This window comes from Kogia breviceps, chromosome 13 (genome assembly GCF_026419965.1).
Source record: "Kogia breviceps isolate mKogBre1 chromosome 13, mKogBre1 haplotype 1, whole genome shotgun sequence".
Classification (NCBI taxonomy): Eukaryota; Metazoa; Chordata; class Mammalia; order Artiodactyla; family Physeteridae; genus Kogia; species Kogia breviceps.
The window spans coordinates 8,444,338-8,458,193 of record NC_081322.1 but is presented as its reverse complement, the minus strand read 5'-3'; the positions used below and the strand labels follow the sequence as shown (position 1 = coordinate 8,458,193).

At 40.5% G+C, this 13,856-nt stretch overlaps 1 protein-coding gene across 5 annotated transcripts in view; it reads right to left on the bottom strand.

Annotated features, from left to right (window-relative positions):
• The window catches only part of SLC17A5 (solute carrier family 17 member 5), a 58,830-nt gene that overhangs the window by 38,977 nt on the left and 5,997 nt on the right, over window positions 1-13,856 (bottom strand). For all 5 annotated transcript variants that reach the window (XM_059035962.2, XM_059035963.2, XM_067011309.1 and 2 more), the window contains exons 2-5: window positions 7,573-7,769; window positions 5,129-5,362; window positions 2,748-2,835; window positions 523-609 (exon numbers count right to left, since the gene is read on the bottom strand). In XM_059035962.2, coding sequence (XP_058891945.1) covers window positions 523-609; window positions 2,748-2,835; window positions 5,129-5,362; window positions 7,573-7,769 — 606 coding nt within the window. The remainder of the gene's footprint in view (window positions 1-522; window positions 610-2,747; window positions 2,836-5,128; window positions 5,363-7,572; window positions 7,770-13,856) is intronic.

Here is a 13,856-nt window from a genome sequence, read left to right as displayed (position 1 = left end):
AGGTATCTGCTTTTGTTTATTGATTTGATTTTTGTTTTGATTGCAGATATATTTCCTGCATAAATGTTTACATGGCAATCTAATTTATTAAATATGTGTATCATCCTGCTATTGAGACTGAGAAATGAAAGGCCCTGGGACTAAACAAAGAAACAAAAAAGATTAAAACTACCAAGTGAGAGCATCCTACTTTGTTTGAGAAGAAATATTTTCAAAATATACATTTTCTATAATAAACAACACAGCAATTTTTATAGTAAGTATAGCATTTAAGTCCTGAATTCAACAGCAGTTTCTATTGAACAAATATTCCAAAATTAACATCAGGTCACAACTCAGTTAGATCATTTTAACCACATAAACGTGAAAAACAGGTTGTCAGTAAGTGTTTCAGAGCTTTGTGGTCTAGGAGATGGTTACTTCAGTGAATTGGAATATACATATTTTAACCAATTATTAGACCACTATTACATTTTGGATCTGTCACATTATAATTTAGGTTACATTTTTGAATAAACTTACCAAAGAGGTAGAAGATGTAAGTCCAATTCATATAGAAGCATATTATTCCAGAAAGAGGAAGAGAAACTACTGTCCCAAACTGTGCTCCTAGAAAAACAACAAAGACTTTGTAAACTTTGGAGAAAAATGAACAAGAGGGGACACAGGTCTACAGCCTAAAGAAGACGGATAACAGACAAGAGGGAAAAGAAAGAGTGATTCAAATCCTATAGGAGTTGAGTTAGTCACATGTAAATATAAACAACCCATTCTCTTAAGGGATCATTTACTAGAAAACCCACAATATGTAAAATGTATACATTAATATGTAGTTATATTAGTTACAATTATGTAGCTACTGATGAATTAGAAGGCATCAATCAATAGAAGACCTATTATGAGCTAGTAAATGCCACATTACTAGTAAATGTGTTAGAAAGCCAAGTGTTTGGGGAAAGGTTCAAAGATGGTCTCTAAACATAACCTACTGCAGCACACCTGGTGAAAAAAGAACAAAGCTTTTGGTAATCTAATTTGCCCCAAATATGTTACACACAATTGTTTCGGATAAATAAGTGATAAAATTCACCTTAACCACCAAACAGAAGACATCTTAGTAGGTACAGTGGGAGCTAAAATAATCAGACATTGTTACTGGTCTCAAATTTTAGTCTTATATAGGAAGTAAATATAAACAAATAATTATTACATGTCAGGAAGTGTTGAGTGTCACAGAGCAATATGGAAGTTCAAATGTAGGACAGATTACCTCTGACCTCTAGAGATCAGGAAAAGATGGGCAAGATCCGGTCCCATAAGAAAGAAGATACAGAGGCAGGTATAACAGGGTGAGCAAATGAATGAAAGTAGGAAAGCAGAAAGTGGGTTTGGGAACTTCACTTGGGTGAAGGAAAGGAATAGGAAGGCTAGAAACCCGGGTTGAATAGTTACTGAATATCTGCTCCATGCCAGGCACTATGTTTCAAGGGCTAGGCTGGCTAAAATGAAGTGGTGAAGACCATAAAGAATCTTGACCCCTGGTTTGAGCTTAGACTATTCAACAGGCAAAGGGGAACCACTGAGAGTGCCTATTCTTGAACTTATCAGATTTCTTACATCGATCTCCACATAGCTGTAAGAATCTTCTTAAAATGTACATGGGGGCTTCCCTGGTGGCGCAGTGGTTGAGAGTCCGCCTGCCGATGCAGGGGACGCGGGTTCGTGCCCCCATCCGGGAGGATCCCGCATGCAGCGGAGCGGCTGGGCCCGTGAGTCATGGCCGCTGAGCCTGCGTGTCCAGAGCCTGTGCTCCTCAACGGGAGAGGCCACAACAGTGAGAGGCCCGCGTACAGCAAAAAAAAAAAAAAAAAAAAAAAAAAAAAAAAAAGTACATGGGATGATCATGTCTCTCTCTCGATTAAAAACTTCTGATGTCTCCCCATTGTATTTTGGAAAAAGAAATCCACATTCCTCCCTGTGGCCTGTAAGCCCTGATGTAATCTGGCTCTTGTCTATTTCTTTAACCCCATCTTATGCCATTACCCCCTTTATTCAGTGTGTTCTAGACACCTACAGTGGTTTCTCATTGCTTTGAACCCTTATGTTACTTCCTGCCTGACAGCCCTTGTATGTGCTGTTTTGACTGGCTGGAATGTTTTCCTTTTTGCTCCTCGCATGACTGGTTCATTCTCATCCTTCAGATTTTAGCTTAAGAGGTCTTTCTCAATAACTGTATTTAAAAGCAGTCAGGTCAAAAAGTTTTCATTCAGTGTGTGAGCTGGAAAAATTATAATTCACATATAAAGCTCATGCTATCTTACCTATAGATCAAAATGATAGCAAATAAATGCATAGAAAACAAGGTGTCTGAAGGGAGGGGTTGAAAGTCATAACCAGCTTATCAGATGATCAAATCAAATCACAATTTAAGGACAAAAGTGTTCAATTTTCCAGCTTTTTTTTTGGCTTTGTTTTGTTAAAGCATCCTCTATATCAATATCTGAAAAGGCAACATGTTTTGAAATAAATGATGGCAGATGGAGAAAATGAAAGCAGTCAATGAAGCCACATTGCTATGTGCTGGTGAGCCAAAGAAGAACATTAATAATAAAGTTATACCCCTGCAACGTAAGTTTTCCCCAAAGAAAGCACCTGACACTGCATGATTCTGCTGTGCGCCCTTCCCCCAAGGTTGATATACAGATAACAAATTGTAGCGAGAACCTTCACAAGAACAGTTATCTCACCTGCATATGAAATGCTGAGAAGCTTGCTTCTTTCAAGAGGAGGAGCCCACGAAGACCACATGGCATGCATGGCTGGAAATGTGACACCCTGGGAAGGGAAAAAGATATTTCTGATGAAATACAAGGTAGTTTTGTTAATGTTTTAAATTCAGTTGAGTATTTTGTTGCAAGAGAAGTTTCTGGAGAAGACTCACACTAGAAACAGGTTTCATGGAGTGAGATGTCTTTACAGTGCTGAGTGCAAATACCTCACTTTTGAAGTGCTTTCAAAATATGAACAAAGATTTGTGGATTCTGTCAACTGATTTGAGGACTGCAAGGCAAGGGTTGCAAAAAAATGTAAAAGAATGTACTGAATGAGGATATAAAGGTACCCTCCCAGGGTGAATTTTACTCATTTACTTTATTTATGGCCTGAATGCAATGGGAATGTTACCAATACATACCTTTTAAAAACACTGAGCTAATACTGTGGGATACAAGAAGAAAATTCAGATTCACCTTACTCAACAGGAAAAATGGTCCTACCAAAAAATGGTACTACCAAAAAACCACTCAATTAGAGTGTTTACCGGTATTTTTTTCTTTTCTGGTGATAATTAGCCTAGTAAATGCCGATTAGGGGAGGGGCAAGATAGGAGTGGGGGATTAAGAGGTGCAAACTACTATGTATAAAATAAATAAGCTATAATGATATATTATACAGCACAGGGAATATAACCCAATATTTTACAATAACTATAAATGGAGTATAATCCATAAAAATTTTGAATTGTTATACACCTGAAATTTATATAATATTGTACATCTACTATACCTCAATTTTAAAAAATGCTAATTACTGATAATGGAGAAGCGACAAAACAGTGAAGGCAGGGAGGTTCACAGAGGCTTGGGAGAGGAGGAGATGCTACAAGGGAGCAGGAAGGAATAGATTCTGGTAGATTTGCAGTCGATTCACAGCTCTCCTTGGCCATTCACTAGCTGTGTAGCCTCGGAAAGATCAGTTAACCTCTTAGAACTTCAGTTTATCTGTAAAACATATATTTTACTTAGATAAGGAGAAAAGGAACCTGTTAGTAGGGCGGTAATTTTATTTTGTAGTCAAGAAGGGTTTATTTTTTTACTTAGATAAGGAGAAAAGGAACCTGTGTATATTTTACTTAGACAAGGAGAAAAGGAATCTGTTAGTAGGGGGGGTAATTCTATTTTGTTGTCAAGAAGGGTTTATTTGGTACACCTCTATTCGATAAGGACAAAATAAGAATGTCCAGATGAGTGACCAAAGCTTAAATTTAAAAAGCACTTGGCAATTTCCAAAGTTTTCTAGCAGTTATTATCACATCTGAGCTGTGACTGAGGATGGGGCAGGTATTTAATATATTTGATTTATATTATATATTCTATATTGTATTTGTATAATATTTATATTATAACCTATGGTTCCACCGTTAGATACAGTGGAGTTATTATTCAAACTCTGATTTTACTACTCCAGTCAATGATTTTCCTACACAGCATGATACAAAATAACCTATAAGTTGTATACTAAACCCAGAGGCCACTATCTTGCTTGGTTAAAGACATGTTATGAGAGAGCAAAATAAACCTATGCCTTGAGAAGTTCAAAGTTAGAAATGAAACAAGATCATTATTTAAAGGTGGAGGTACACATGGTGAAATGCAACAGGGAAGTGGAAAGGAAAAAAAATAAGAAATTAAATTTTGAAAATTAAAATTAAAAAATGATAGAAATCTGAGGAGGAGAGGAAAAAAAAGATACAAATTAATAATAACTATTTTAAAAGCAGCAGAAAGGCCAGAAGAATCACAGGACTAAAAAAAAGATAGCTACATAAAATGATAAATTATTTGTCTCTAAGTTAGAGGACCAGAAAAAAGAACAAATGATAAAGAAGAAGTTCCATGAAAAACAAGAAATTTAAAGGAAAACAAGGCAATTTGACAGTCTACTGGGTAAAATATGTTTTAGACCTGGGCAATCAATGATGGAGCAGAGGTAAACAGTGGCAAAAGTTCAAGAGGCAGGACGGTCTGTCTTCATGGTTTTAATAGCGGTTTCTTATCTCCTCAGTAGGAGGGAGTAGGGGAGCTATGAAGTATTCCCCTAGAAAATGTTTTCTCTGGTCTTTGAGTAAAGCTTCTAATTTTGGAGTGTTTCCACTCAAGACCTCACTGACCACAAGTGAAATCTACTCATGTCATTTCATAGTTAATCAATTTCTAACTAAAAAATAAATCCCTATTATCTTCCAATGTCCTTTTTTCCTGGTTCATATTCATATCAAAGAATGATATCTTTAAGAAGACAAGAACGTGATATAGGGTAAGAAGAATAACAAGAGGAAAAAAAAAACGACCTCTCCTAGTCCTTCCAGTGCCCTGAGTGCGACGAGGGCTCCAACTCCGAAATCTGCAGCGAGGGGAGTGAACAGGGTGAAGACAGCCGTGCCAAGGATCCCAAATCCCAGTAGGAGTTTCCCTCCACTTCTGCTGGCAACATATCCTGCAGGAATCTGCATGACGATGTAGCCATAAAAAAAAGACCCGAGAATCCATCCTTGAGTTGCTGCATCCCATCGGTACTTTTTACCCTGTAAAGAGCAGGAGGAAAAAGAACAGCCTTTTAAGACCCTGATGAAATGGCCAGCTCCTTTCTCTTACTGGCATGTGAGTACATATAAATGTAATTTTGAACCACTGGTTTTGTTTGTTTGTTTGTTTGTTTGGCCGTTGAGGCTTGTGGGATCTTAGTTCCCCGACCAGGGATTGAACCTGGGCCATGGCAGTGAAAGCGCCGAGTCCTAACCACTGGACTGCCAGGAAACTCCCCAGAACCACTGTTTTAGACTGAAGAACATGCAGACTTTCTACTGGGTAGGTGAGTCACCGTGATACAGACATGCAGATTCTAGAAGTGAATCGAAAATCATTGAAAGTCATAATGTTCAGGAAGGCTTGCTAGTTGATGAAACTAGACTATGGGATGAATTGTAGATATTTTGTAATGACCATGACAAAGAAGGCTCAAAAAAGGCACAGGTTTAATCCAGAAAGCTACTGAACAGGATACTGCAGTGGCCAAGCTAGGCTTTGGAGCCAGGCCTGGGTTTAAGCCCAGCTCTGTTACATACTGGATTTGTGATCTGGGAAGATTAAATGAAAAAGGCCCATAAAATAAGGCCTGACACACACTAAATATTTACTTAATGTTGGCTACTAGTATGCAAAAATATAGATAATTAATAGACCATTTCAGACCAAGCACTTCAACAAGGACATAGAGCAATACAAAAGAGCAAGAATTTAAACCAAGTCAGAAACTTTACGTGAGTAGGAAATGTCTTTTAATTAGTAGCAGTACACAGTAAGGTGGAAATGAAGATCTGGTGGAGCTTCCCTGGTGGCACAGTGGTTGACAGTCTGCCTGCCGGTGCAGGTGATATGGGTTCGTGCCCCGGTCCGGGAAGATCCCACATGCCGCGGAGAGGCTGGGCCCGTGAGCCATGGCCGCTGGGCCAGCACGTCTGGAGCCTGTGCTCCGCAATGGGAGAGGCCACAACAGTGAGAGGCCCGCGTACAGAAAGAAAAAAAAAAAAAAAAAAAAAAAAAAGATTTGGTGACTGAGTATCTGACATCTTTAGCACATAGCCCTGTAACCTACCGATGTGTTAAGAACCATTCAGGATTTCTTTTTACTATCGATGTAGGGCAAATAAGTAGGTGGATCATCAAAAGCACTTATCGAAAGTAAAGACACAAAGCAAACCCCTAATTATCCTTGTTTAGAGTACCAATCTGCAGCTTCTCTGTAGAATTCCAGGGCTTCATGAAGTGTCCAGCAGTTACAGGCTGAGGTGGGGAAAGTGGGTGACGTGTACCCCAATAGATATTCGGCAACATTATTGAAGTCCAGTGTAAAGATTTTTGATGTCATTATTTTGTACATGTGCTTGTTTGGGCAGAAACCCTCTTCCCTGTTTGAGTGATCTTGTCTGTAAATGGGCAGGAGAGACTCACCCACATGGGATTTGGCTCCTTTGTGAGCATTGAAGATGGATGAAAATACGCTTATAAAAAAGGACACCTGGGACTTCCCTGGCGGTCCAGTGGTTAAGACTGTGTGCTTCCACTGAACGAACGGGGTGCAGGTTCAATCCCTGGTCGGGGGACTAAGATCCCACATGTCACACAGTGTGGCCACACACAAAAAAACGACACCAGCCTTTCCCACCTGAACTGTCTCCCCATCTGAGACGAAATGAAATGTTTAAAGTGTGTAAAACTCAATTCTGAACAAATGATGAACGTGCACTTATCAATTCCAGTATAATATGAGGGGGGCAAAATGACATCAGCAGCTCAGGTGAGGCATGTATAGATTTTTTTTGGGGGAAACTGACCCATTCTTATTTTTCATCCTGTAGTTGAGATTATCTTAATCCTCCTGCAACAGGAACCTTTTAAGTAGTACAGCTATTAAATAATGGTCCCATAAAAACTATTTAGCAACATCTAGAACAACCTAGTTTTCTAATACGCCAGACAGGTTTTTCCAAATTCTCTTCAAGGACAGTATGTTTATGGAGGAAACTGAAAAACTACTTTTCAAACAGATCAGGGTGCGGCAGCAGCAGCTACAGTTATAAGTTACTGTCTAACCAGTTACTGGGAAAACACAAAAGAAAATGATTCAGAGTTTACATGAAGAAAGTGTCTGTGTTTCTGTAGGATGAATAAATTCAATATTTTTCCTCGGAAGTATTTTAGGATTAAGATCATTTGCTTGAGAAACAGCACTTACCGTTTGGTTATGAAGAACTTTTATGGGAGCAGGATGCTCTGCACACTCGTTGGCAGTTCTATTATCTGCTGCAGTTGTGTTGGAATCCACCATATCCACTAATGCCACACTCAGATTCACCCGTAATGAATAGAGAACGAAGAAACCCAAAAAGGCCAAAAATGCTAGGTTGTAACGAGCAGAGCAGCACACTGGAGCTGAAATAAAGATTGGTGGAAAAACTTTCTTTATTAGAAGAGTAACTTAGGGCTTCCCTGGTGGCGCAGTGGTTGAGAGTCTGCCTGCCGATGCAAGGGACACAGGTTCGTGCCCCAGTCCAGGAAGATCCCACATGCTGCGGAGCAACTGGGCCCGTGAGCCACAACTACTGAGCCTGTGTGTCCGGAGCCTGCGCTCCGCAAACGGGAGAGGCCACAGCAGTGAGAGGCCCGCGTACCGCCAAAAAAAAAAAAAAAAAAAAAAAAAAAGAGTAACTTAGATGATACTGTCTAAATCACTAAAAAGGTCACTTCTTAGATGTACACAAATGAATAAATCATGAATATTTTTCTGAGAATATTCTCAGATGAAGCATATCTAAAAACATGTATCAAAGAGAATTTGTTCCCAGTACCTGTAGTTTTGATAAAGATTTAACACATGAGAGCCTGAACTGTAAGACAGTTTCTTAAAACATGGAGGCAACAACTTTGCTCAGAAAAATCTGCATTCCAGAGTCAAAACCAAACCCCCAATCCCCGTCAGCTGGCAAGATAAGAGAAAAGCAGGTAAGGGGGTTTAACGGCATCACTATTTCTGAAAAACCGTCTCAAATGAGGCCAAGACGTCCTCGAGCGTTCAGCGGAACACGTACATTACTGACTACGGGTCAGTAGCCCTCTCAGCATGAAGGTTATCTCAGCACAAAAAATTTACCGCCAAGGCCAGGGCATGAAACCCCTCCTGATCAATTTCTTACCTTGAAAAGTATCCTCAGAGGCTGGGCTTGACTCAGAAGCCATGATTAATACTTAAGGCTCTCCTAAACTAAATGTATTTAAGAATCCAGAAGCAAACTTGCAGAATCTATGACAGTTGCAGCCCCTGTGACGGTCGCTCAGTTGGTCCCGCTTCAAGGGCCCACAGTAAAAAGCACAGTTAGTGAATGTACCACAATGATTTAAAAAAAAAAAAAAAAGGAAGGCGGAGTGGGTTGGAGGAACCAGTGAGAGGAAGACCGTGTGACAGGAGGAGTCTGACCTATTTCTTTACTCTATGGGTGTATGCACATATTTTCTCTTTTATCTTCTTTTACTGAGTTGCAGAACTGGAGGGGGGTTGAGAATTCAGGAGGCTGACTTAAGGGTGACTGACCTCGAGCGACAATGAGGAAGTGGCTAATCCAGGTTTTTACACCTTAAGTTTGGTCAACACTGAGTGTTTGATAAATATCTGCTGAAACAGACGAACATCTGTTTCATTTGCTAATGACAAGTTAAGTACATATATGTGAATATATGTGTGCTTTTATTTGGCAATGACTTATTAGCATTACACACACACACACACACACACACACACACACACACATACACACACACACGCGTTTTTCCCTACTCAGGAATCCTGGTGTTTTCATTGACCTAACCTCACACAAGGATACATTTTTCAGAGTACAACGGTCTTGGTACAGATTCAGATCGAAGCTTTAATGAATACAGCACAACTGTATTTAGGGGTATATTAATATACTGTGATCCAACTCACTTTTCTACAAGCACTCATACACTTAACAACTGCTATCAATTTTTCCTCTGTGCAAGATTGACATCTTTTAACAGACAACTTTTCATTTGGCATTCTTGGCTCCCTTTTCAGGAGTACAGCTCGTATTAGAACTATAGCACCACTGCCACAGTTCAATCCAGATCTGTGAAAACTATATTTCTAAAGCTTCATTCACGCTGCCTCTGTTACCTGAATCTAGACACACTGGCTCTCTGCCCCAAGCAAAAAGGCAGCTGTCCAGTTAAGGACAGTTGCAGAATGCAAGGCATGTTTTATAGGAGAGCACATTTTCTTTATCATTGCTCTTTTTTGGACGAGAAGATACAGAGAAGTCTGGATGGGGGGGGGACTCATAATCTTTCCAAATTTGGGCAATTAAAATGTGTTACCCTGGGTAATTTGGAGCAAGAAATATCCAGATTAATGTACTGTCTGCTTCGCCAAGGTACTATATACAAAGTTCATTATCTGCTTCAACAGAGGAGTGACAAGATGTGATTTACCGTTTAAAGAGCTTCTCTGGTTGCTGTGTGGAGAGGACAAAGGGGCAGAAGTGTAAACGGTGGTGAGGGATGTAGACTCAGCAAGATCACTCAAGGGATTATTGTAAGTTTCCAGGAAAGAGGTGATGGTGGCTTAAAGTAGAGTAAAGCCCAGGCAATGGAGAGAAATGCGTGGATTTGAGATACCTCTAAAGGCAGAACTGACAGGCCTTGCCCACACACTGGACACGGGGGTTAGTGAAAGGGAGGGACAAAGTTACCAGCAATGCTCTTACTCTAAACAACTTTATTTTTTGCTACTCTGACTTGTAATGTTATTATCACTCCATTCTATCCTTATTTGAGTTGCCTTGTTTTACTGTATGTTATCAGTTTCTCCCCACATGATAACTGATTAGGACTGTGATATACCTTACCATGTGAATATCATGTAAGGGTAGAAGCTTGGGAAGTGGAGGAAAGGTGAGTAAAAGGATTTCAAATTACTAGTGACACTACTTGGAAATCTGACCTAGAAGTTATGGATCCGGCAACGTTAACTTTTGGGGGCACAGTCAATAATCGGAAAAGAAAAAGCCAACACAGAAGTCACAAAGTATATGACTATGAGATTTTAAGAGCATTACAAATAAGGGGTTACTAGTTTTAAAAAGTGATTGTTGATTACAAATCAGTCAGAGAGAGATTTTGTTTCAAGAAAGTACGGTGACAGAGCAAAAGGTGCCTGTGAATTTGGCCAGTGTTTGAAATTGGTCCAAGAAAAGTGTGCCTGCGTGATGAGGGGAGAGAACTTTCATCCAGCACCCGCCACACTGAAATCAAGTTCAAAGCAAAACCATGCTTGCGTAATGAACGGAGCACCCGTCAAAACAAACATCAGCTTCTAAAACATGGTTTAGGGCTTCCCGGGTGGCGCAGTGGTTGAGAGTCCGCCTGCCGATGCAGGGGACGCGGGTTCGTGCCCCGGTCCGGGAGGATCCCACGTGCCGCGGAGCGGCTAAGCCCGTGAGCCATGGCCGCTGAGCCTGCGCGTCCGGAGCCTGTGCTCCGCAACGGGAGAGGCCACAACAGTGAGAGGCCCGCCTAGCACAAAAAAAAAAAAAAAAAAAAAAAGTGTAAAACATGGTTTAAACTTAGGAACGTGGAGTGGGCGTAGCTGAAAGAACAGAGGCTGATTTAGATTGAAGCCGACCTGGTGATGGAAGCTCAGCTCTGATTTTCACTGGCTGTTACGTCTTTGGGGAAGTCAGTTAATAGTTTTCATTGTCGGGTTTCTCAGCTCCCAAATGAGGTGACCACCACCTACCTCACTGGGTTGTGTGTGCATTAGATGAAATACTGAAGGGCAGTCAGTAAAAGTGAGTTCCTTTCCCGTTTATCCTGGAAAAAGTTGTACCACCAAGATAAACGGCTACAACACACATATGTGTGTAACACGGGACAGAAGAGTGACATAAATGTGCTGTGTGTGGGGTAGGGGATGGTCAAGGAAGGCCTCTGGGAGAGAGAACACTTGCACTGAACCCTCATGAATAGGCAGGAGCCACCGGCAGGTTCGAGGAAGGAGAGTGATGCAAGCAGAGGCAGAGTGGCAGGTACAGAAGTACGGAAAGAAAGCACAGAAGGAGCAGGAAACAGCAAGTGATCTTATGGGGCTGGACTACAGTGCTGCAGTAACTCAGAGTGGGGCACTGAACTTAATAACAAAAACATAGGTAATAGGGGCAGGACAGGAATAAAGACGTAGAGAATGGACTTGAGGACACGGGGAGGGGGAAGGGTAAGCTGGGACAAAGTGAGAGAGTGGCATGGACATATATACACTACCAAACGTAAAATAGATAGCTAGTGGGAAGTAGCTGCATAGCACAGGGAGATCAGCTCGGTGCTTTGTGACCTCCTACAGGGGTGGGAGGGAAGGAGATACAAGAGGGAGGAGATATGAGGATATATGTACATGTATAGCTGATTCACTTTGTTATAAAGCAGAAACTAACACACCATCGTAAGGGAATTATACTCCAATAAAGATGTTAAAAAAAAACCCCAATAGGTAATAGTTATTGAGCCCGATATGCTCATATCAGTCTAAGTGCTTTGCCTATATTAGGGTTATAAGGATTAGTTGAGGTGGGGTACATGTAGAATACTTAGAACAGTGCTTAGCACATAATATGCCTTCAATAACTGTGAATTGTTGTTATTATTATTGCTCTTCCTGGACATTAGGAATTGAGGTAATTTGTTACGGATCAAGGTTATCTCTCATTTGTGAGAAATGAGAAGTTGAAAAAAGAAGTTAAGAAGCTGTTGAAGCGGGTGTTAAGTTCCCAGTGAAACGTGCAGAATTGCTGAGCGAGTGGACACCCACCCCAAACTGGTGGGTGCAACCTGCCCTTGCTTGTGACCTTGAAGCACGACTTGCCTGTACACAGAGGCAAGCGTCAGGTAAGCAGACAGTTGGCGCTGAGATGGTGTGGTGACAAAGGAGGGAATTTAGAGTGCTGACAAGAAAATAAAGTGTTGGACTGTGATTCTGACCCAAGAAGCAAGTAAAATGGAGAGGGATAATGGTTTAGGAAAATGCACACTAGAATAGAAAATCTCAGGGAGGGCAGGAGCTAGCTTTTGTTCTGTTTTGTCCACTGCTGTATACAATGCCTAGAGCAGTGTCTGGGAGAGCTGGCATACAAATATTTAGGGAGCTTAAAAGCAGAGGTATTTCCTGATGGAACTTCACAATTCTACCTATGAAGTTCTCTTGACAATAGATAAAACAGACAGATCTTCTCTCTACTTTTGTGTATGTGTGAACTCTTCCATACAAAGATGAGGGGTCAGTGGGTGGAAGGTTCAGATGAAATGAGAGTGGTCAAAGTAGAGCAGTTACACAGGCAGGTAGGAAGGAATTCTAGTTGTCGTTAAAGCAGTTATGGGAGATGACAAGGTCCAAGGGGTGACTGAGGCGGAAATTCACGGTCGGGGGCACTGACCTATGCAAAGACGATGACCTTCTCTAGAGGAGGGGGCCTGGACTAGTGAGCCCCTGACCAGGGAAGTGCATTAAAAAAGATTTCCTATCTAAATGGATAAAATAAGTTTTGCTTTTAAACATATGTTTAGCTTTTAAATAGGCTAACTGGTCTTAGCCTGCCTTATGGGTAATTCATTCCTGATAAATCCTTATGTATTCTTAGCTCCCAAATTAATACCCATTTACAAGAAAACACCAAATTCCATTAAAATGGACTCAGTTACTTTAATATTAACATTGATTATCACATGACCCAAGGCCATTTCCCTTCCTTCTGTAATATAGTTGCTGTCTACCAGTGCTCCATACCTTATATTTAAGACTATATTTACACACAAATTACATTTGTGAAACACAACGCTTATGTAACTGAACCTTGAATGTAACCATCTGCCTCCCACACCAAAAGAATAGTAGAGGTAAAAAACAGAACAAAAAATGAAATAAGCTAGAAAATCACAAGTTCCAACAGAGTGTGACATGAAGAATGGGGCCCTTATTTTGTGGTGCCAGCTTCTCTGAGGAATGCAAAATCCAGTCTTCATTGATGATGATAATCATGATAATAATTAACACTTACTATATGCCAAACTCTATTCCAAGCACTTTCTATTAGCTTATTTAATCCTCACAATAGCCCTATAAATTAGGTGTATTATTTTCCATGATTTACAGGCACAGAGAGGTTAGCTTAGGCAGTAGAACTAGGATCGGCAATGAGGCACCCTGCCTCCAGACCCATGTTCTACCTTTAAACACAAAGAAATGTCTTAGGAGACCTGTAACTGATTTTTCATAACATGAATGAGCACATTTTGGTGCAACAGTATTTTGAAAATCCATTTAATCAAATACAAGACACATCTCATTCATACAAACGTAAACCTTCAACTGGTGGAAAGTGTGAGGAATGGAATTTTTATGTGTGGGAAGTTTTATGTGTGTGCCTAATTACCCCCTCCTTCCTACCTAAATTAGGC